This window comes from Mirounga angustirostris, unplaced genomic scaffold (genome assembly GCF_029215605.1).
Source record: "Mirounga angustirostris isolate CCGP_5_RB_7025 unplaced genomic scaffold, mMirAng1.0.hap1 SCAF_2, whole genome shotgun sequence".
Classification (NCBI taxonomy): Eukaryota; Metazoa; Chordata; class Mammalia; order Carnivora; family Phocidae; genus Mirounga; species Mirounga angustirostris.
In genome coordinates this window covers 107,499,747-107,524,578 of record NW_026991710.1, presented here as the reverse complement: position 1 = coordinate 107,524,578, position 24,832 = coordinate 107,499,747, and the positions used below count along the sequence as shown (strand labels likewise).

At 40.0% G+C, this 24,832-nt stretch overlaps 2 protein-coding genes across 6 annotated transcripts in view; both read right to left on the bottom strand.

Moving 5' to 3' along the window:
• LOC123847540 (FAS-associated factor 2-like) overlaps nt 1-22,498 on the bottom strand; it is a 94,314-nt gene extending 71,816 nt beyond the window's left edge. Inside the window, exon 1 of the mRNA XM_045879390.3 lies at nt 22,470-22,498. The gene's annotated coding sequence lies outside the window, so the exon portion shown is untranslated. The remainder of the gene's footprint in view (nt 1-22,469) is intronic.
• Nucleotides 1-24,832, bottom strand: part of JADE1 (jade family PHD finger 1) — a 293,290-nt gene that overhangs the window by 175,379 nt on the left and 93,079 nt on the right. For 2 of the 5 annotated variants that reach the window (XM_064585052.1, XM_064585051.1), the window contains one exon: nt 22,470-22,539. In XM_064585052.1, the coding sequence (XP_064441122.1) occupies nt 22,470-22,539 (70 nt within the window). Of the gene's footprint in view, nt 1-22,469; nt 22,540-24,832 lie in introns of those variants that run through there. The other 3 variants (XM_064585057.1, XM_064585056.1, XM_064585053.1) reach the window with 3 other exon arrangements.

The following is a 24,832-nucleotide window of genomic DNA, read 5'->3' as shown; positions in this document are numbered from 1 at the left end:
CAAACAATGAATCATGGAACACTACATCTAAAACTAATGATGTAATGTATGGGGATTAACATAACAATAAAAAATTAAAAACAAACAAACAAAAATATAAAATAAGAGCTGAAATAAATCTTTTCAAGTTAGAAAAAAAAAAGAGTTGATCTGTTTTTTATGATCACCATTCTCTGCAACTCTAAACAATGTCAATGATAAAATCGTCCTCCCTGAAAAAATCCTTTGTCGGTCTAAATTCTAAGCAATTGCTGCAGTTACTATTGGGTTTTAATATATAAGTAAAGCCTCAATTTAGCACATTTTCCTCAATAAACATTGTATTCTATATAGAAATGAATTCAGAGAACTTCCCATTACCCAGTTTGCCTTTGATACACATGGACTCAACCCCCACACATTTCTTTTTTTTCTTTAAGATTTTTTTTTTTTTTTTTATTCATGAGAGACAGAGCGAGAGAGAAAGGCAGAGGGAGAAGCAGGCTCCCAAGGAGCAGGGAGCCCGATGCGGGACTCGATCCCAGGACCCTGAGATCATGACCTGAGCCGAAGGCAGACGCTTAACCATCTGAGCCACCCAGGCGCCCGCCCCCACACATTTCTTTTAATAGTAAGCCCTCCAACCCCTGTGGTACTTCATGTCTGCATTTAAAATTTTGATGTGTAGTAAGTAATGATAGCACAGAAATTTTAAAGATGAAAAATAGAACTTCAGTTACTTCAATTCTGCCATTCTGTGTGACCATTTGTTTTTAGTTGTGTGGTACTTTTGTTTACATGCAAATTTCAGTTTATATGCAAAATATTTTATTGACTTTGAATGTTATCTTTAAGAGAAAAATTTATTCTTTTAAAATTGTTCATCGTTTTAAAGCCAAAAATAAAGCAAGAATATATTACATCAGTGATGTAACTTAGTAGTTATCTAAATAAGTACCTTCTGCTGAAGTTGTGGTTTTATTACTCACTAGTTAGTGGAATGTAACTCACTAGTTAGTGGAAATTTTTTATGTGAAGTATTATTAGGCTATAATCAACAGATGACATTTCAAACCATTAGATAGATACAAACTATTGAAATGACCAAAGATGCTGCTCTTATATTGCCAGAGGACATCAAAAGAGTAATATTTGAACCTCCGTCATTTTCACCAAAGACTGGACATTCACCCTAAAGCAATAGATCAAATAATGCCAATACTCATTACCATTTAGCCATTTTCTCTGATATTTGCCAAAAAGAAAAACTTCAGGAAGTTTTACCAAATTTAATGAAATTTAGGATAAATTTTTCTGGAGAATATATTTTAGTGGTAAATATGTAGCTGTGGTGCTATTTGAAAGCCATTAGAATTTGATTCCAAAGAAACTAAGACCTGGAAATTATTGCAATTTCTGGAATTTACTGCAAAATGAGACTTTTATAAATTTCTGCTAAATCAACCTTACATTTAAGACTTTCTTTAACTTTCTGTATACCTGTTACTTCATGTGAAATTAAAATAAATCAAAAGTGGTTTTTGATTAACTATGAATAAACAAAGATTGAGAAATCTCCTAAAATGCTTGTTAAACATGAGTGTGCAAAGATTAATTTTCACAAAATCATTGACACATTGGTGACTTTTGCAATAAATACCACCATAGGCAGCCACAGCTGGAAAGGAGTAAAATGAAGGAGGCTAAAATGGATTCTTTAAGAACTCTTAGATGATAACATTTTAAAGAAATTGGCTAATTTAAGGAAAAATTTGAGAGAGGATGGGTTTTCTGCAGTATTGAGGACTGGAATCAAAAAAATACTGTTTTGTTCCTGTTATGCATCTATTTTTATCCCAGGTTGGTATGTCCTGGGACAAGGTCAATTGCAGTTATAAAGGTCCCTTCTCTTGCTAAAAAAAGGAAGATCTAGAGAGAACATCCTCCTAGAAAGCAGAAGGCTTCCCCCACCTTCCCTACTTCCTGCCCGCCTGTCATAAGGATTTGTTGGGGAAAGTATATACACATTCAGTAGGTAAATCCAATCCTGCTTGCATAGGCATAAAGCCTGCAAAATGCTAATTAGTTCCCTCATTCTTAAAAGGCCAGAATTCCTTATGTCTGACTCCAGGCTCTCATTATATCCATTATATATTTTTTGCTGGTATCTTTGCTAATATTTTCAACATCTCACGGTTCTATGAAAGTAAAGCCCATATAAAGTTAATCCACCTGGTAGCCTAGTCTTAGCAAAAAAACTTCAGTCTCCAAAAATAATTGAACATCAGTTAATATCTTTTTTTGCAGATTGTTTAAGAAAAATGACTCTGGAGATCGGATTTTATTAATAACACTTGGTAAATGTCTTAAATTTTTCTTTCTATAAGTCTCTCTCCATTTCTCACATTTTTGGCAGCTACTCCCCAGATCTTTCATTTCTTCTCTCTGCAAACTTTCCCAATTTCTTCCCAAATCCAGGACATGCTAACTTTGGTCCCATCTTCTTGTCCTCTGCCATATTCCAAAGTTACTCACTTCTGGTAGCTGTAAACTCTGGCTTCCCCGTCAAGTAGCTATAATGCTCTCATTCAAAACCCCCAATCTGCACAAGACTGTGGGAAATACGTTGGCCACAAAAAGAAGTCTGCTATACCGACAGAAGGGAAGTGATGTGAGTTCCTATATGTTAACATCTTTATCTGTTCAAGAGCTTCCCCAAAGATTTTTTGTCAAGTATAAGCCTGTCTGTGACCAAGCAGTTGATTCAAATTCTGGTGTGGCTGAGGAAAGAATCTTCCAGTATTTGAAGACAAGGGAAGCCAAATCTAAAGGTGATTTACATTTAGCAATTGAAGACCACCAAGAAGAGAAATTTTTACTTTTCCATTTTTGGTGTGTTGTAACTTGTTCTCATTAATACTTTTTCAACATGGAGGAGGAAGAATGAAAAATAAAAATACTGTATGATAGAGGTCCAATTTCCTTATTAATTCTATGTCATCCTCTCAGATGCTGCATGGCCTAATGAAAAAGCATAGATTCTGGAGCTAGGTATTTATACTTAGGATTGGATGCCAGCTCAATCACTTTCTAGCTTGAGTATAACTTAAAATGCGACAGTTATTATTAGGAAAGGAAAGAAGAAAAGAAAAGAAAAGGAAGCATTGTCTTTCGTAAATGGAGATAATAGCTGCTTTGCAAGATTATTGTAAGGATTAAATGAAATAATTTTTGTAAAATGCTAAGTATAGCATTATACTTATATTTATATATTATAATTATATATATTACTATTATTGCTTTTTGTTTTACTGGAGTTGGAGGGTCTCTGTCTAAACCTCTTCTGTTTCTAATGTTCTAAAGTTAGGCTTAGTACTGTTTTATGCTATCTCTACCTTAAAAAAATCTAGAATACTCAACCAGTAAGAGTAATACGCAAATATCTGAGTAACAAAACTTTTCATATCTCAATGATTGATGACAATAACCAAGAATTTGGATAATCTCTTGGAGGGAATAGTAAGTGACCTTCACTTTACCTATAATTTGTACATTCCCACCATCTCCTCCCCAGTCTCCTCTTCATGACCACCAAGGAGAGCTAGAGGACCTTAGAGGAGGCTCAGAATAGTACTGCCTTGATTTTGGCAACACGCATATTGTTTCTGCAGCTAACTCAGCATGCTTGAGATCATTTTAACAGCATAGTGTTATCATGTGGTTTCAGTAGAAAAAGTCCCTATGTAAAAATAGCACCTTCTTCCTCAGCATGTCTGCTCCCTTTAATGAAAATAAGACTTTAGCTTAGACTGAGCCAATGCAGCTATCAAGGAGAGAGCTAAAATCTCATCTGCTCCAAACACTGTTAGCCAAATTCACTAAGGATGATACTTATAGCCATTGACAATAAGAAAGACAATGTAGTAAGAGGCATGAACCATACAGGATAGTTCATACCTAATACACAATAGTTAAATATCAGTTTCCTAGAATGAACCCTCAGAAAATATGGTCAGTGAGAAGAATTGCAATTGCACTACAAGAATATTTACAGCAATATAAACAAACCAAAAAGAAGAATCAGTAACTCTCACAAATTCTTACGCAATCCAATAAAAAATAAAAGAAGGGGATAAATTAATAAAATTCAAGCCATATGGCAAGCTAGTAGGTTGCTGCTTCTTAAAGAATGAGGTTCCATTCATTATTATCAGCCTGCATTCTATCACACCATGTTCCATTTTGGCATTGGGAAAATTCTATGTGCATTATTGATATGAAAATAAAACACAGAAAACATAATTTTTATTTTATTTTTGTTTAGTTTTATTTTACTTTATTTACTTACTTTTAAAAGTTATCCTGGGGTGTCTGGGTGACTCAGTCTGTTAAACATCCAACTCTTGGTTTCAGCTCAGGTCATGACCTCACAGTCGTGGGATCGAGCCCCAAGTGGGGGGCTCTCTGCTCAGCGCGAAATCTGCTTCAGATTCTCTCCCCCCCCGACCCGCTCTCTCTCTCAAATAAATAAATAAATAAATAAATACTTTAAAAAAATTATCCTAAAAAACATAGTTTCAGAAATTATTCTTGGGCCATCAGTGACCTCTCATATTATTTTCTGAATCTGTTCCACATTAAAAAAAAAAAGAAAATCTGTTCCACATCAAGCCTGATGACTTGATTGATTATGCTTATCAGAGTTCCCTCAGAAGAGTAACACCATAATAGTAGGCATGGCTACAAACATATTCAGTTCTGCACCTGGCCTCTCAATAAGAGTTCGGTCAAGGAATCTGGCACAGGAAATAACCAGAAGTATGCCCATCTGATAACTACTTTCTTTCTTTTTTTTTTTTTTACAGATTTTATTTATTTATTTGAGAGAGAGAATGAGAGAGAGAGAGAGAGAGCACATGAGAAGGGGGAGGGTCAGAGGGAGAAGCACACTCCCCGCTGAGCAGGGAGCCCGATGTGGGACTCGATCCCGGGACTCAGGATCATGACCTGAGCCGAAGGTGGTCGCTTAACCAGCTGAGCCACCCAGGCACCCTTATAACTGCTTTCATTGAGTGAAATTTACTCATAGAACAGAAGAAATATTGCCAGGAGCTTAGTTTGGGCCCTAGAAGTCTCTAATTTATTAGGGGGGAAAAGGGAGAACTGGAATTTTATTTTTTTTATTATTTTTTTTAAGATTTTATTTATTTATTTGAGAGAGAGAGTGAGTGGGAGGGAGAGGAAGAGAGAATCTGAAGCGGACTCCATGCTGAGCTCAGAGCCTGAGGTGGGGCTGGATCCCACAACTGCAAGATCATGACCTGAGCTGAAACCAAGAGTCAGGCGCTTCACTGACTGAGCCACCCGGGTGCCCCTAGAATTTTATTTTATAATCCATTTCCCCCAGAAACCAGACCTTTCTTAAGGGAAGATTATTTATTTTTTTGGAAACCCTAAGATACTTCTAGCAGAAAATTTTTAAAGTCATTTGAAACTGTCAGACACCTTTTATTTTTTCCAACAGAGATTTTTGCAGCCTCAATTTGTTGGGTAACTGAAACCTTCCCTGGGGTATCGGTGGCTGCCTGCTGGGCTACCTGTGCAGATTCCATATCTGCATCTGATCAGCCCCTCCATCTACTATGTGAAAGTAATCCTAGAAGGTATTCACCTCTGTCCATTAAGACAGACAACAATGCCTTGCACACAGTAGGCATTCAACAAATGTTAGTTAGCCCCATGCTGCCTCTGTCCACCACCCCCAGTCCCTTTTATCTGAAGGAAAATCTAAGATCAAATGACCTAGGACCTACGAAGGCATTCTGTTGTTTCCAGCACTGTCTTCTTTGTTTGTAGTCAAAATAGATTTCACAGGAACTCTAGATAAAATATTTGGGTGGAAATATTCAGTGGGCCATTTGAAAATGGAACCAAATTTAAGAATAAATTTAGGAACTGGGGGTATAAATTGGGAAATCGTCTACTGAGATTTGTAATGAAGCTGTGCAAGTAAATGGATTTCCTGAGAGGATTTAGGAAAGAGAAGGTGGTTGAGGACAAAACCCCAATTTTAATCATAGAAGGAATGACAGCTCCAGAAAAAAATTGACAAAGCAGTCAATGAACTAGGGGAAAAAAATGAATATCTACTTGTAATAGAAGCTACAAGAAGTGAGTTTCAAAAAAGATTAATTGTGAGGGTGCCTGGCTGTTTCAGTCAGTAGAGCATGTGACTCTTGATCTCAGGGTCATGAGTTCAAGCTCCATGTTGGGTTTAGAGATTACTTTAAAAAAAAAAAAACTAACTAAAAAGGGGCGCCTGGGTGGTTCAGTCCATTAAGCATCTGCCTTCAGCTCAGGTCATGATCCCAGGGTCCTGGGATCGAGTCCTGTATCGGGCTCCCTGGTTCCCTCTGCCTGCCACTCCCTCTGCTTGTGCTCTCTCTGTCTCTCTCTGACAAATAAATAAATAAAATCTTAAAAGAAAAAAAATTGGGGGGCACCTGGGTGACTCGGTTGAGTGGCTAACTCTTGGTTTCGGCTCAGGTCACAATCTCAGGGTCCTGGGATGGAGCCATGCATTGGGCTCAGCAGGGAGTCTGCTTGAGGATTCTCTCCTCCTTCTCCTTCTTCCTCGTCTTCCCCTCTCCCCACTCACGCTCTCCTTCTTTCTCTCTATCAAATAAATGAACAAATTTTTTGAATAATTTTTTAAAGTTACTTTCAAAAAAAGATTGTGTTAAAAACTAAAATATTTAAGGAAGACAGGAGGACATCATCGATGACTGGAAAGTAGCTAGTTAACCTAATTACGAGAATAGTTGTTGCAAGAACCAGCTTGCAAGAACTGAGAAGTGAATCCAGAAGGAAGTGGAGGTGATGAGAAAAGCTACTCTTCCAAGATGGTGGTAGGAAGAAGAGCGCTACTAGCTCAGCATATCAAAGGGGTAGCAGAGCTGGAGTTTCCATAACGTATACATGCTGAACCATGACATAAGTGCTGTGAATGTAGTAGATTCAAGATAAGCATAAAATCCTTCCCTAGTACGCATGCTGCTTTGCACTGTGACTTTGTAGTCCCTTCCATCAAAACATAGAGTCTAGGGTGCCTGGGTGGCTCAGATGGTTAAGCATCTGCCTTCAGCTCAGGTCATGATCCCAGGGTCCTGGGATCAAGTCCCGCATCGGGCTCCCTGCTCCTTGGGAGCCTGCTTCTGTCTCTCATGAATAAATAAATAAAATCTTTAAAAAAAACAAAACAAAAAAAACATAGAGTCTTTCTCCCTGGAATCTGGATTTGCCCATGTGACTTGATTTGGCTTCTGGTACATGAGCAAACATGACACAAATAAAGCCTTAAAAAGTGTTTGCATAACGGGTTCACTTGCTCTTTTCTATCACGTTAACTAACCTGGGATTTTCTGCTGGAGAATGAGATGACATGGAGAAAGGCCCCAGCTGTTCCAGCTGAGGCCCCAAACATGTGAGTCCAACCCCAGTGGAACCTGCCCAGACCAGGAAAATTGTCTAGTGAGCCGCAAAATGGTAAGAGACAAGAAATGTTTGTTGTTGTAAGCAACTATATTTTGGGATTGTTTGTTACACAGCCAAAACTACCCAATACAATGGGATTCCTTCCTTTTGCACTTATTCTCTGGACTAACTTAATTCTGAATAGAATGAGACTCTTAGAGTTTGTCATCTTAGAAAACAAAGAACAACAAAACTTGCAAACTTCAATAATTTTCTATCAGGTGATCAGACACCAAAAGTCATAAACATCCAGCATACAGTCCTGAATTTAGGTAAGCATCAATGTTAAAGATATTCAAACAGCAAGGAAATTCTCTGCTATAAAGTCTGTGTAATTTATGTCAGAAGCATAGGTCATCTCTGAGCCTTTATATTATAACCTGCTGATAGAGCATTCTATATAAATATGGTGGCAGTTTTATAAAGATTAGTGATTTGATTTCCACAACAACTATCAGTTCACACAAAGGTTAAAAATGATATAGTAGGAGCATTACTGGTTAAAGCAGAAAGACTAGAAACCAGTACATATGTGGGACCTGGGTTTAAGAGCAGAAGCCACCATAGTGGTCATAGACAGCACCTCTGGGTTCAGGAAAGATTGCAGTAAGACACTGTATATCTCACCACCTCCTGAGGATATCTTGTATCACTGCCTAGTAGTATAGTTGATGTTCACAGCAAGAACTCGGAGTCATTAAGAACATGTTAAATGATGTTCAATATATTCTGTTTAATGAGGCCAAGAATGGAATCCATTTTATTATAATTTCCATAAAATAGCCTAATTTTCAAAAAGCTTGGTCCTTAAAGGGTGCAAGCTTCAATTCGCTGGAAAACTCACTTCTTTGTGACACCTCATTTTCTGATGATATAGATTGGCAAGATATTAATTTAGACATATTCATTGGGCATTATAATGGACCCTAAGACTATAATATAACAGTTACTTCCAGAGACAGAAAGGAAGCATTGTCCAGCAAATGTTAAGTAGAACAGTACTTTCTTCAAATTAGGAAACTGACATTGATGTGATTTCTTCATTTTTTTTTTTTTTTAAAACAACTGTCAGCATTTTGTGGCCACTGTTTTCAGTTCATGTTTCCCTGGTGCCAGATACTACCATTAACCACTTTGTATCTGAGCAAGTACTGGAGTGGTCCTTGTTCAGCAATTCGGGGTTTGGATTAACCTCCATGGAGTCCCTCTTTAGCAAGCCTACATCTTGAACTCCCAACCCGCCTCCATCTTTACTGTTATTTCCTGGATTTGGAATAATTATTGTCATCGCAGTTCTTATCACTAACAACAATCATTGTGGGCCTACCAGTTTCTGTGTAGGACACAGTTAGTGCTTCCTCGGTCCTTTGTCCCACCTTGCCTATCGTATCATCCATCAGATCTAATTTGGGAGCTACATTCCCAAACCCAGGTTAAGGTACCTAACTGTTCTCTAATCGAAGGGTCACTGAACGGAGCTTTGAGCTTATCTTGGTGTTTTCAGTTTCCAAACTTCTCAATTTTCCTACTTGTTCTAATACTCTCCAAATACCAGCACTGATGTTTGGGATTTTGCCTTGGATAAAAGTGTTTCTATACTCAGTGTGGAGTATTTTTAAAAAGCACAGACTTTGGTGTAAAACTTGAGTTCTAGTTCTGGTTCTGTCCCATGTTAGTTACATGACCTTTGAAAATTGTTTTACTGGGGCGCCTGGGTGGCTCAGTCGGTTAAGCATCTGCCTTTGGCTCAGGTCATGATTTTGGGGTCCTGGGATGGAGTCCCAAGTCGGGCTCCGGGCTTGGTGGGGACTCTGCTTCTCCCTCTGACCCTCCCCCTCACTTGTACGTTCACACATGCTCTCTCTCTCTCTCTCAAAAATAAATAAATAAAATCTTTTTAAAAAACTGTTTTACTTCTCTAAGCTTCAGTATATTTATCTTCTTAAGGAAGTCATTGCAATGACATTAGATAATTCATGTATGTAAAGCACCCAGTATGGTTCCTGATACATAGGAGATACTCAATAAACATTGAGCCATTTCATTTTTCTCTTCTCTTCATAATTAATCTATGTCTCATTCAGGCCATTGTCCTTTGGATTTTGCATACTTTTAACTAAGGCGATGAATGACAAAATCTTCCAATCATTTTTATGAACTTTCAGCTTCTGACCAAGTACAGAGCAATGTAAAGAGTGCTGGGTTGACAAAAGTTATAAGCTGCTCTTTCATTATGAATGGCCTGGTATTTGAGATCATGTCTCCCAAACTTCCTTTCTATATATCATGTTTGCCACTTGTCATGTCTTCTTCCACCACTTGTCATGTCTTCTTCCCCTCTAAACACCCCCATATTCAAGAATGGTGGGGGCACTTGCAGGAAAAAACATTTTTTTTTCTCCCAACATTCAAAAGCTTTGGCTCCAAAATAGGAATTTTTCTTCTGTAGAATGAATTGTAAATGTTACTTCTGTTCTTATAATTCCTTCCTTTATTTTTCCCCCTAAGGAATGTGAAGATATAATCTGATTGGTGATAATAGGAAAATACTGAACTAGCTTAGCTCCTCTGGGCTTTCTCTTTAAAGCTGCCTGCCTACAAGACAAACTGCCCCTTTGCTCCAGCTTCCACATGGTATCCCACATGGTCTGGGGGACCACATAGTGAGAAGCAGACCCCCACCCTCCATCAGCTGCCTGGGTGTGTGCTCTGCTTCTTCCATGGGTCACCAGGTAGAGACTTGAGGTAAAGGAGTGAAAAGCCTGATTTCAGACACAATTATGTTCTCTGATCTAGCTTTTTTCAACAAGAAAGAGAATATTTGGATCTTAATGGATTCTTATGACTATTTCTCATTTGTCATGTCAGAGATCTCAACAGCAATCTACTGGTGTCAACAAGATTTAGTATAATCTCATGTCTTCTATTTCTTCTCACTGGTGTGTAATTATTGTGGGCATACTGACAGAGGAGAACTGTAGACCATAAAGGACCTGCAGTCCAACCTCCCTCATTTTATACACAAGGAAAGTGAGACTCAGAGAGATTGAGTCACTCAAGTTCACATGAGTAGTCAGTGGCAGAACGAGGGCTTGGAACCCAGGTATTCTGATTCCTGACCCAGTGCTCTTGCCAAACACCATGTTGCTGCTTCTTAGCAAAGTATAATTCGAAGCAGGTCTCTGCTGGTGGACAGAATTCTCTGGACCCTCACATCAGTTTCTGACTCTCACCTCCTAGGTTTCCATCGTGTGTTCAGCCTGGATCCATTACTATTAGCTTCCGGTCCTCTCACCCACGTGGCTATGAAGGACTGTGTGCATTGAAAATCCAGGTATCTCCAACATGTCTCCAGACCCCAAGAGAACTGAAGAGTCGCAGGTATAGTTCCTGAGTCTTTTATATCAAAACCACCTAATTTGGAAGTAAGGCTGGATGGCTTTTGTGTACACATTGTAGGAACATTATAGCATCAATATCTTTTCCACCGCTAGGCATTATGGAGTTGTCTTATTCGTCCTTTCCTTTAATATTTAATGCCATAGGTTTAGAGCCCCCTAGAATGTTCAAAGTGCTGCGGCAGTGATATTCCACATTAGCAGACAATTTTGTCTAGTGACAACATGAGGCAGGATTTTCGTAAGAAATACACTGAACACATATATACGAGGCAATGGGTGTAAGCATAGTTGCGTTTCCCAGCGATACACTACAGGTCTAAAATCACGCATTTTCTAACTACCCCAACAAAGGCAGAGCACATAGAGTCCTCGGGAAATGAGCTGCCTATGCAACTCACAGATAAATTGGGCTTGATGCCAGTTTATTGGGCAGGAGCAGGAGCAGCTGGGGCCCTGCTGTCTGAAGGAGAGGGAAGCCCCAAGGAGTGAGCAGGACAGGTGACTGGTCTCTGGAAAGCCCAAGTGATAGAGACTCTCAGAATGTGTGTATGGGCAAGGAGGTGTTCGGGGGTGGGAAGAACATAATGGTGGAGAATGAAGAGGTTCTCTATACTTCCCCCTATGCGCTGGCTTCCTGGAAGCTCTTAACTGGCAACAGTCACCTTCCAAAGAGAAATGGCTGCTGTGGTCACAGTACAGGGAGACTCCAGGGCAGAGCCTCCAGTTCATCAACCTGAATGACTGATGCTTTAATTATCCTAATTAGAGATTCATTTCTTAATGTGGATGGGAGTTTTGGGAAATAGTCATCTGTTTTATTTGTAATCTCCCTCTTTGCCCATTATCATCCCCAGCAGCTTAAGATGTGGACCAGACAAGTGGTGCCTGGGTGGCTCAGTTGGTTAAGCATCTGCCTTCAGCTCAGGTCATGATCCCGGGGTCCTGAGATCCAGCCCTGTGTCAGGCTCCCTGCTCAGCGGGGAGTCTGTTTCTCCCTCTGCCCCTCCCCCTGTTCATGCTTTCTCTCTCTCTCTCTCCCCCCGCCGAAATAAATAAATAAAATCTTTTCTAAAAAAAAAAAAAAAAAAAAAAAGATTGGACCAGACTAATGCTACCTTTTATAAAGGAGTTACAAAGTGAGAAAAGCCACTACCCGAAAGGGAAAGGAGGAAAGTCCTTTTGTTCTGGAGATGATGAGAATCAAGCAGTTGGCCATGCATGCTCTGATTTGACCTTCTGGGGAAAAATCCAAGAGGAAGAAGCAATGAAGTAGATTTGAGGAGAAATCTAAAAGCGGAGAGAGTTTGTACCCCTCCCTTCAGATCAGGAATGCATTACTTGCATAACTCATCAGGAGGCAAGCTGTATCTCTAACTCCAACTCCAGGAGGAGACCAACATGCAAGGTGCTCCACTGTAGCCAAGAAGCTCAGCAGAGTAAAAATGGTGGCACAGCCCAGCTCATCGGAGGGAGCTAAGTTAGGATTCCCAAGCTTCCTTTAGCAGTCTGTAGCCCCCAAAGTGCCCAGGATTTCCCACTAGCTCTGGGGCAGCAAATGTAGATAATGGGGCCAACTGAAGCATTTACCAGGGGATTACCACAGTAGAAGTTCAGTGACCTTGGGGCAAAGGGCTGCAGGGCACACTGCCCAGGTTGGTCATAAGCATAGAGCCCTGCCTAGAATGAGGAAAGTGCTGACTAACTGAGATTTATATTCAAGCTAGATTCAGGATTCACAAAGCCAGTGCCTCGGGCCCTGATCAAGCTAAGAGAACAGATTATATGGAAGTTTGCCTGCACATATTGCTGCTATCATTTCCTCTCCTACCTGTATCTACAAAGGCATGGAGTCTATTTTCCTTCTCCTTGAATCTGGCTGCCCTTGCACTTTGTCTTGACCAAGTGATTGTATCTAGTGGAACACGTATGAGGCCCTAGCCTGGCAGCTTTTGTTTTTGTTCTCTTGGAAGCCAGTTGCCTTGCTGTAAAGAAACTGAGGCCATAATCCTGAATGGTGAGAGGACACTGGGAAAAAGACTGTGGAGGATAAAGGTCATCTGGGACATTCCAGTCCCAGCCAAGCTCTCAGTTGAATACAGCCAAATGAGTGACCTCAGCTAAATATGCACATAGACTCATGAAAAGTAATTGTTGGTTTAATGGTTAAAACACTGTTGGTTTAAGCCACGAATTTTGGAGATGGTTTGTTACACATCATAAAATAACTGTAACAAACACAAATTCACAAGTCACAGATTTAATCAGTGGGATCCAGTCTGGCCAGAAACAACCTTGGTCCAGCACTTTGTAGTAGAAACCAGCAAGGATCCAGAAGAGAGATAATCTTGGGTGTGAGGCCTTCTCTCCCCACCTCTATGCACCCATGCAACATTTTAGGAAGGAATAACGAGAGGGAGAGAAACAAGTTCAAAAAGTGGTATGGTAGGTGGAATAATGACCCCCTACAGATGTCCAAGTCCTAATCCCTGGATCCTATGAAAACTTACTATACATGGCAAGAGGGAATTAAGACTGTGGATGGAATTAAGGTTGCTAATCAATTGATCTTAAAGTAGGGAGATTATCCTGCGTTATCTGGACAGACTCTGTGTGATCAGAGTCCTTAAATGTGGAAGAGGCAGAAGAGTCAGATCAGAGGAAAGAGATGGAAGAAGAACTCCACCAGCTGTTGCTAGCTTTGAAGATGGAAGAATAGGGCCATAATCCAAGGAATACAGGCAGCCTGTAGAAACTGGAAAGTGCAAGGAAAGGGATTCTCCCCTGGAGCTTCTAGAAAGGAAGCAGCCCTGCCAACACCTTAAGACCCATTTTGGACCGGTGAGCTTTAAAACTGTAGGATAATAAATTCATGTTGTTTTAAATTGCTAAATTTGTGTTCATTTTTTTTATAGCAGCAACAGAAAACTAATACAAGTGGTAAATTGTAAGTGATTGAATAATTATTCAAAATAAAGCTGTCTAAAACTGAAAGAGACTGAGGTGGCTTTAAATGTCAATTTTAAGATTTTTTTTTTCCCCATATCACCCAGTGTGGGAAAGGCTGGAGAAGTAAGATTAGATCATTTATGGAAAACAAAAAAGCTACCGCTTGGTTTTTCACACTCCTGAATATAATGAGTTAAATTTGAAACCTGTGGCACCTTTGTTCTGAGGCTTGATCTTTGGTTAAAACCACCTGCCCTTGGAAGAGTCACACATTAAACTTTTCAGAATGATTGAGTTTATCTGATTGCTTCTGAAAACAGGAGTTGGGTGAGGGGAGGTTGGAAGAAAGAGAGGCAGGGCTTGAGCACCTAGATTCCTTGGCGGGGAGAAGGGGGGAGGAGGACAGGTTGGTTCTGACTCACAGGCAGACACCCCCTGAACACACTGCTGTCCTTGAGCAGAGAGCTGTTATCAGTCCCATTCCACATTGTTCTTTACGAACAGTCTCAGAGGTGCCATAAACTCTGCATCATGTGGCACTGAGTGCATGGAGGAGTTCATTATGCCCAACAGCGAGACCAATCGCTTCACGTTACTTAGGGCTTTCACATTTTCACTGCTTCTTTCTGCTGCATTTTAGATACCTGTGGTTTCGGTTCGATAACTGGAGTCCCACATTTCATCACTGATCTTCGACCAGTGCTTTTTGAATCTAAAGTTATTTTCAATTTTTAAAATAAACTTTTCTGTCACCATCATCAATTAGTATTCATTACTCTTGAAATGACTGTTAATATGATGTTAGGCAAAAGAGTCAGTAGTAATGAGATACCACAGTCTAAGCATGCCCCACACTACTGTAACAATCACCAGTGGTTTATCATTGCAAAAACACACAAATATTTTTAAGGGCAGCTACACAGGTAGCTTGGATGCTCTGGCATTCCCCCTTAATTTAGCAGCAGCTCTTGTTTGGAACCGGGAGTGGGGAAGAAAGCAGCATCAGAGGAGGGAGGGCGAAGAGAGGCTAGTGACTGCTCAAGTCACTGAGGGGCAGGGTAAGATCAGACCAAATGGGGTTAAAGACACTCTAAACCTTGGGGCGCCTGGGTGGCTCAGTTGGTTAAGCGACTGCCTTCGGCTCAGGTCATGATCCCGTAGTCCCGGTATCAAGTCCCACGTAGGGCTCCCTGCTCAGCAGGGAGTCTGCTTCTCCCTCTGACCCTACCCCCTCTTGGGCACTCTCTCTCTCTCCCAAATAAATAAATAAAATCTTAAAAAAAAAAAAAAAAAGCGCCACTCCAAACCTCTGTGATTCTTAGAGGTTACTTACTCTCTCTGTAACCTCTATGTCCATTAAAAAAAAAAAAGACAGCTGTGGAAATAATAGTGCCTGCATCTTAGGGTCAATGTGATGATTAACTTAATTCATACAAAACACTTAATTCTGGGTAGAAAGTAAAGGCTGGATGAATACTATTCCGTTCTCATACAGACGTCAAAAGTTGAGACATCAACACTTTTGCTAGATCACAAATATTTTTCTCATTTATTGTTCATTTTTACTACACATCAAGATAAATGTTTATCTCACTTTGCTCCCTTCCCCATGTGAGGTTGGTGTCAGTGCCCTACAAACCTGGAGTCCCTGGAAACATCTGAGAGGACTGATGCTGTTTCCAGGTTCCCTTATCAGGCCTCCATTTCTGTTTCCCAGTCCCTGCCTTTCCCCATGTGGTTCCAATATCAAAATATTTAGTCCATCTGTCCCAGAAGGGTTTGGTCTTTCTCTTCATTTGTGCTTCTTGAAATAATACGCTCCTGAGGCACAGACTGTTCCTTCATCACTAAAAAAGGTCAAGCATTTATTAGTCTGTGTATAAACATGACAACAAAGGAGCCCTTGTAAAAATGGAATGTTCAGCTTGGATAGAACACAGAGGAGTTCCTCTTGAATCTGGCAAATTCCCTTGGATTTCATCTCCTTTAAATACACCATGTTAATGTCACTGTTTCTGCATTCTGGAGCTTTACTCATAAATCCTCATGCACCCTTTGAGGTGCAAGTTTCTTCATTTACACGGCCTGTACGTGCACTTTTTTTTTCAATTCAAACGCATTGTTTCTGCAGATAAACCAATCCTCATGCTCTGAATATAAGGTGGACTCTCCTGTGTGTCACACTACTACTTAGCACAAAAAGGGGAAAAAACTTTTCTTTGTTCCCCACCAGCCATTTCATACAGATGTTATTCCCAACCTTTTCGGTAGCAACTCATGGAAGACCAACCTCTGATTCATTTTCCTCTTTAGATGTCCTCTTCACATGATAGGAACCCAACACAGAGCTTTCTCTCTCTCTACCTTCTAGGTTTTCCTTTCCATCATGGCAGCCAACCACCATCGACATTAACCTGTTCCCTTTCTTGAACTGTAATCCTTTCAGACAATATATATTATCTCTTTGTAAAACACAGCTTCTGATTCAGTTATACACGTAATCTGGGTTTTAAAATGTTTTCAAATTTCCATATTGTCTCTTTATAAGCTGTTGTTGGCGCTGTTCTTTACAGAAAATTCTCTTGCTTTCCTTATCCAAGGATTGAAGGAAGAGATGGATTCCATGAGGCATTTTCTAAGCCAGTCAGTCTCAGGTAAATCCTATCCTGGAAAATGGTGATCATGTTCCATGTCCCTTTAAAACTAGTAGAGTAAAAACATCCACCTCTTATTGGAGAGCCCAGATTTTATGTTTCTGGTGAGGATTACAGGAATATAAGGCTTATTAAAACCGGTTTGATCAATCTGCTTTCCTCTTCTGCTAAACTTGTCTCTCAGTAGGAGAACATTCTACATGAACAATAGAGTTGTTAATCTCCTTCGGCCCCCTTCTTCCCCAATCCTTCTCTCCCCCTGTGGCTCTCCTTTCCCCTTGTCCTCTTTTTCTCTCCCCTTTTTCTTGACTTGCATTTTTGTCCAGGGCTGGCCAGGGAAGCAATGAGACTTGGAAAAGAATCTACAACATACTGGGTCACTAAATACTTGTTTTACTGCTATGAATTTCTCTGGTGTATGGCAGGAAATCACGTGATTGCACTTTTTCAACTTAATGTCAACTTGTATTATTTTGTAACTACATAAGTGAATGTCAGCCCTGAAATTTAGGGGCCTACTCTTCTCACAGGAAGTACAAAGTATATTTCATTCAAGTAAATGAAACAAACATCTGCTTTCATGGGCTGGCCCCAACTTACTTCTCTAGTTTCTTCTTCTACCATACTCCCCACTTCCCTAACACACACACACACACACACACACACACACACACACCTTTTAGCACATCATATCATTCCCTTTCCTTGAAGCTTGAAGCTTAGAACAATTTCGTACTTTACCTGTTGTTGTTTTTTTTTTAAGGATTTTATTTACTTATTTGTAAGAGAGAGAGAGAGAGCACAAGCAGGTGGGAGCAACAGGCAGAGGGAGAAGCAGGCTCCCTGCCGAGCAAGGAGCCTGATGTGGGACTCGATCCTGGGACTCTGGGTTCATGACCTAAGCCGAAGGCAGACACTTAACCAGTTGAACCACCCAGGCATCCCAACTTTACCTGATTTTAGAATACTATCCTTCTTACTATCACATTTTTACTGAAAAAATTTCTACTTGTTTTTTAAGGCCCAGCTTGCTGCTGCAGCTTCTGGAAGTCCTCACTCAGTATCATTCTATCTCTCCTCCTTACACTCACAGTGTTTTACTTCTTAAATGTCACCCCTGCTTTGCCTTTGTTTGCCATTTTTTGCTTGCTTGTCCTCCTCCTCCCTTACAATGCAAGTTCCTTCATGGTAGGAAATGTCTGTATACTCCAATCTAGCATAATGACTGCCATAATATAAGCACTAGAATGTTTAATGTCTTAGTTTACTGTTTGTTAAGCTCTGGGAGAATCATTTTCTCAAATTCCAGGCATGGGAGACAGAGAGTCTCTACCAACCAAGATACAGGATGCACAGTAGGAGCTTAAAGTGAATGTGTATCCTGACATAGATATCTGGCAGTCATTGAATCCATAGGTCTGGAACTGAGCAGAGATCAAGACTAGATATAACGAGTTGGAAGTTACCAATGTAGAGGTGAGAATTAAAACCATAGGAGTGGGTGAGAGCACTGAAGAAGAGGGCATTGAGCAAGAGGATGGAGGATAAATCCTGAGAAAAGACAACATGTAAGGGTGAATTATGGACAGGCTCCAGCAGCAGACTCTGGGAAGGAATGGTTTCAGAAATAGGTAAAGAACAAGGGAGTGAGGTCACAAAAGCTAAGAAAGGAGTCAAATTCAAGAAGGAAGGTGTGGTGACTGGGATCAATTGCTAGAGAACTAGGGCAACAATTAGAGAGGAGTGCAAAGTCAAGATAGGGTTTTTAAAGGAAGGAAGTGAAAATTTCTTTTGGAAATTTCTTATTTTCATGGATGAAACATGTAGTTGATAATTAAAACCTAACAGGTCTAGGAGTATGGGAACCAACCTCTCATTAAGACAATTACAGGCCTCATCAAGTTTCACCAAGAAACCATATTCCAATCTAAATTTTCTTGTTCCTATAAAAGGGATTATAGGACAGAAACTTCTGTCCACACTCTGTGACTACATTAGAGTAACTGAGGAACTCTAAGCCATGTGCCCTTCCTAGATCGTGAAACCCTATCTTGTTGTGGGCCACTGTGGAAGGGTTCTCAAGAAAAACCTTTGGGGGCATGAAGAAAACTATCCATCACCAAGACCCTAAGGAGTAACAGAAGAGGAGCACTTAAAAGCAAAACATGACTTGGGTGCCTGGGTGGCTCAGTTGGTTAAGCGTCTGCCTTCAGCTCAGGTTATGATCCCGTAGTCCCGGGATCAAGCCCTTTGTCTGGCTCCCTGCTCAGCGGGGAGCCTGCTTCTCCTTCTCCCTCTACCTGCCACTCCCCCTGCTTGTGCTCTCTGTCAAATAAATAAATAAAATCTTAAAAAAAAAAAAAAAGCAAAACATGCCTTGAGATAAGTATTCTGATTGATTACTATGATGATAATTATCACAATTTAATTTATATTAATGTGTATTTATCTCATTTATATTAAAAGAAAATATGGCCTTCCTTCTGAAATAGATTAAATTAATATCAACACAGAAACAGTAACATTTTTTTCCTCATTTTATTTTTGGGGAGGAGACACATCTGTCTATTCTTTCACTCATTCTTTCATCCACCTACCCATCCGTCTGTCCATCTGTCCGTCTGTCCATGCAAATAATTTTTAAGGCCCTTTTATTTACCTGGCTTTATGCAAGTTCAGGAGACTACAAAAAATAGGACCAGATGCCAGACCTCAACATAGTCACCATCTACTATATAGGAATTTGATCTAAAATATCATTAAAATTAGACCAGGAATCAGAATATATATCATTCTAATAAAATAATACCCAAACCTATGCGTTAGGCAGCATCTCTGTACTTCTTCAGGATCCTAATGCTCCCTGACATTATTATCACTGATAAATGTCAAAGGGGAGAGTGATATTTTTGGAGCTGATTTTTTTTACACTCTTATAAAAATAGATTATAAACACACACATATGCCATAGAAAGAACTTAGGCTACTATATTTATACAGGGACAAGCATTAGCATATTTTTAAAGTTCACAGTTACATTCCTATTGTCAATTATAATCATCTGTTGGCTTGAACTCCTTATTTTATGATAACTAACAAAATCTAGTGGTATGATGTAATCTGCTTAAATTTCACAAGAGCATGAGACTTTTATAGTCAAAGAGTTTCTGAGGGAGACTGTGATTCAATATTTTCATGCAACCATCTTCATAAAGGCATAGTGCTTACTTACACCAACAAGTAATTATCCCTAATAACACAAAGCTATAATTAAACTCAAGTTCATGAATATTTCACTTTTTAGGTAGTTTTTCCCTGTTCGTGACATTAGTCGAAGTCACTATTTAGTTACAATTTATAATAGGCATATGCTTTGGGGCAAGACCTTATATAGTAAGGCAAAGCACAAATGAGTCAAAGTTACCTGTGTTGTTATGCTAGTCTGCCGTAGGCCCTTTGCTCCTCTTCGAAGGTTGTGAGTGCCTCCAGTGTTGGAGAAGGCACTAAGGTTAATCCGGATTGCTACTCAGACAAGTGAAAGATACTTTCATAAAAGCCTCGGGAGAAACTTAAGGTTTTTCTATTCTTGGAGAGCCTACCCTCATATAAAGCCCCTTGCTTGACCTGTTGATAGCTGGAGTATCATACAACATACTATGCTTTATTCAGTTCAAGGAGACTCTTGTAGGCAGTGTCAAAACAGGAGGTACAAGGGCTCCAGAGCTTTCATTATTCATCACAAATTGCAGCCTGATGGGTAAAGACCAGGACTGGTGGGATACTGAAGTCACAAACTTCATTTTCCTACTTTACTCGAACAGCATAAATTAGCTCTGCTGCTATAACAAACACCCCTCAAATCCCAGTTACAACCACAAAGGCTTTTTTTTCTGGGATCTGTAATAAAAAAGACATGTGCATTAAATTAGCCTCCTGTCTTCTTCATTCCAGATCCAGGCTGAAAGAGCCTTTGCCATTTTTGGATGTGGCATTCTTCAGGCAAAGAGAAAAATAGCAAGAGAACTGCTGGAAACATACAATAGTCCTGTCTTGGTTCAGGCTGCTATGACAAAAATACCATAGAGTAGGTGGCTTCAGATTTCCCAGTTCTAGAGGCTGGGAAGTCCAAGACCGAGGTACCAACAGATTCAGTGTCTGGTGAGGGTCTGCTTCCTGGCCTACAGACAGCCGTGTTCTCATTGTATCCTCACATGGCTGAGAGAGTTCATCTCTCTCACGTCTCCTCTTATAAGGGCACTAATCCCTCTCGTGAGGGCTCCACCCTCATGAGGTGATTGCCTCCTAAAGACCCCACCTTCAAATATCATCACAGTGAGGGTTAGGGTTTCAACATGAACGTTTGGGGTGGAAACACATTCAGCTCACAGTAGGCTCTTAGAACTTCTGCTCAGATGAGACACAGTGAAGGTTACCCACATACCGTCGGCTGAAGTACTCATATGCCCAAGCCAAACATCACAGGTGCAGAAATTGTGGACTCCTCGCCCCCAGGAGGCACCGCAGGTTGGGTAATCCTCTGTCAGAAAGGTTGAGTTGCTGGGAATGAAAACACAGTCTACCACAACCGTGTTTCCTGCTGCAGCCCCCAACGAATTCTCCAGACTATTCTTTCAGCCCCCTTCTCTTCCTGCCAGCTCAAGTAAGATACTGTGGAGTTGCGTGGAGGAAGATTGCACAAGAAGTGAGGCGACAACAGCTGTTGCTTCTACTCTTCCCTGTTTTGTTCTCAGCAGCCTCTGAGTGCAGAAGGCTGAGTGGGCTGGAGAGAACTGCAGATAAGAGGGAAGACAAATGAGGGAACGGAGACCTCTCTCGTTAACCCAAGGGGTTACTGGGGTAGGGCCCAGGGCAAGAGACAGAGTGACCTTTATGTGTATCGCTAGTGGGCTGTACCTGAGAGAGTGTAATGAAGCCCACTCCTCAAAGCCATCATCCTCTTCAATTAATATTTACTGAGCACCCACTGAGACACTGGCCCTGTACTCAAAACTGCAAACTCTTCTTGGGCTGGGAAAAGCTCTGACTAATTTGTACATTAAAAAGCACACAGACAGAGGAAACCCACCTTTTCTCCCCTTCCCAGGCACCCTGGGAGAGAAACTCTTCTCTTCTTCATTCATGTGCGGAATCCCAATTAAACATAGTAAACAAAGGAAACTTCTTACATTGTAATTTTCCTCCCTCTCCCCTTGCTTTATTTGCAGTGTGGATTTATTGCTCAAGAATTGCCTCCTTTAAGCATCATCTCCTACTAACCAGAGAGATGAAAGCCATAAAGGCAAGGGAACTCCTTCAGTTCTCTTTGCCAGTTGTGAGGCAGAGCAGCGCCTTTACAGGGGGAGCTGACATCTGTTGACTGAGCCTGCCCATCCTGCACCAGGGCTGTGCTCATGCTCGGAATGCAAACTGCAGCCACCAGAGACACAGCCCGGATGGAGAACCGCGAGAGCCCACAGCAAATCTGCTTGGGCACTAGAAAAGAACTTGTGTGGTTTTAAAGCAGATGTATGTTCTTAACGTGGTTGGCTTGGAAAACAATAAAATGCAGGGATTTTTTTTTCCCCCTTAGCCTATCACAACCGTTAGAGTAAATACTGTAACTTAAGACAGGGCAATTCTATCACAATTCCATGTAATGTTTAGTCCCTATAACAGGATGAAACTTAAATTAGCATCACAGATAGAAGGCATTTCATTTTCTCACGTATGGTACAATATTAGGGGCAAACAACATATGTCTCCATGGTTATAAACAAAGGTGTCATGTTTGCAAAACAGATCCTATATGTAGAACATCTATAAATGGGATAAAATATGGGGTTTTCTTGGGTTGAAATAGTGTTAAATATTTCAGTCCACATGATTTTTATAATAAACGTCTCTCCTTCTCTGTGAATATCAATAAACCTTGTGTTTGCATTACCTTTCTCCATACCTGAGTTTTGGGCTCTGTTCTTCCTCTGGGACCTTGAGACATCAACTACTCTGAGCTTCCATTTCTTCACCTGTAAAATGAGGATGTTGTTGAGCTAGATCAGGGTTTCTCTAGGTTCTCTTCTGAGGAACATCGTTTCTGAGGAAATTAATAGAGGTAACATTTTTGGGGGCGCTTGGGTGGCTCAGTCGGTTAAGTGTCTGCCTTCAGCTCAGGTCATGATCCCAGAGTCCCGGGATCGAGCCCCACATCGGGCTCCCTGCTCAGTGGGGGGTCTGCTTTTCCCTCTCCCACTCTCCCTGCTCATGCTCTCTCTCTCTCTCAAATAAATAAATAAATAAATAAAATCTTTTTAAAAATAGGGGTAACATTTTTTAAAGGAGGTTCCATGGTCAAATAAGTTTAAAAACTGTGACATTAAACAAAATCAAACACATTTCTTTACTCAGAACTTTGGTATACTAACAGTATTCGTTGTGATTCAGCAAAAGGAAGACAGAGCACATACATTGTTTCCCTCATTTTTTTAACCAGAAAACTTTTTCTTTTAGATCATTTTTCAGAACCAGTCTAAATATTAGACTTTAAAGAACTTCAACTTACGATATTCTATGATTCTATTGCCTATTTATTCTGCCCAACTTCCCAATTTCTCTATTTCAGGAAAAGAACTACCTGGACTCTGATTCATTCATAAGGTGAAAGTTAGTTTATTCTTCATCCTTTTTCCCCTGCAATTTATTTATTTGGGAAATTTCAAACCCACAAAAAAGGTGAAAGAATTGTAGAGTAAGTATATACTCTTCACTTAGATTTGACAGTTGTTAACATTGTGTTCCAATTTCTCTCTCTCTCTCTCCACACACACACACACACACAAACACACTTTATGTACTATATATATATTTTTACCACTGAACCATTTGAAAATAAATTGCAGACATAATGACAATTTATCTTTACATTCAAGATATATCTCCTAAGACAAGAACATTCTCTTACATAACCTCAGAATCATTTCTACACATAAGAAATTTAATTCTAATTAATATCATCTAATGTATACTCTGTATTTAAATTTCCTTAATTGACCCCAAAATGTTTTTTATAAATTTTTTCAAAATCCAAGATCCATTCACACATTGAATTTGGTTATGTCTTCTTGGCTTCTTTGATCTAGAACCATCTCTCTAACTTGTTCCTTTTTCACAAAATTAACTTTTTTTGAAAAGTCCATGTCATTTATTTTGTAGAATGTGGAACATCTTAAATTTGTGTGATCGTTTCCTCATAATTAGATTCAGTTTAAATATTTTTGACAAAAGATTAATAGGTACTAATGTTATATACTTCAAACTGCCCCATATCAAGAGGCATATAATATCACTGTCCCATTATTGGTGGTGCTTTGAGGAATAGTGGTGCTTGGTTAAGATATTATTTGCTGTATTTCTCTATGGTAAGGTATCCTTTCCCCTTGGTAATTAAGTGATCTGGTAGTTGATAGTTTGAATAACTCCTTTCCCAACAATCCTTCACCCAAAGGTATTAGCATTTATTGATGATCCTTGCCTGGATCAAACACTACACTAATATTGCAAAATAGTGTTTTGTTTTGTTTTTTTATCATCCCTTCTACTTTATTAGCTGCCATTCTTCTTCTTTTTTTTTTTTTAAAGGATCTAACTTTAAAGATTTTATTTATTTATTTGACAGAGAGAGACACAGCAAGAGAGGGAACGCAAGCAGAGGGAGTGGGAGAGGGAGAAGCAGGCTTCCCGCGGAGCAGGGAGCCCGATGCGGGGCTCGATCCCAGGATCCCGGGATCATGACCTGCACCGAAGGCAGACGCTTAATGACTGAGCCACCCAGGCGCCCCTAGCTGCCATTCTTCTATAAAGAAAATCTTCCCTTTCTCTCTCTCACCGAATATCATGATGTATAGATTCTTTTTTCATTCAATGTTTTATAAGCTCTTATTGTAATTCATTCTTTTCACATTCATTCAGAGATTACTCTGTGCCAGATGCTAAAGGGAGATTAACCTAATCTTAGTCTCCTTTACTTTTCCCTATGGTACTTAAGGAAACTATCAGTGGCACATGGACAATTAATCTAGATTCTTGAACTGGTGACCACTTTGCTTCAAAATTTTGTCAGGAGGGAGAAAGAACTGAAGATGAGGATAAGAGTGGAGTGAGATCTCCAGATTGTGATTATTATTTCGCTTTTGTAAACTCTGGGCCGGCTACCGTGGTTCCTGCAATCACCAATGGCCATCTGAATCATCATCCAAGAAATAAAAATCAATTCCCATCTCTGTGGAGCTACACTGGATCTCCCTCAGAAGACAGGCAATTCAA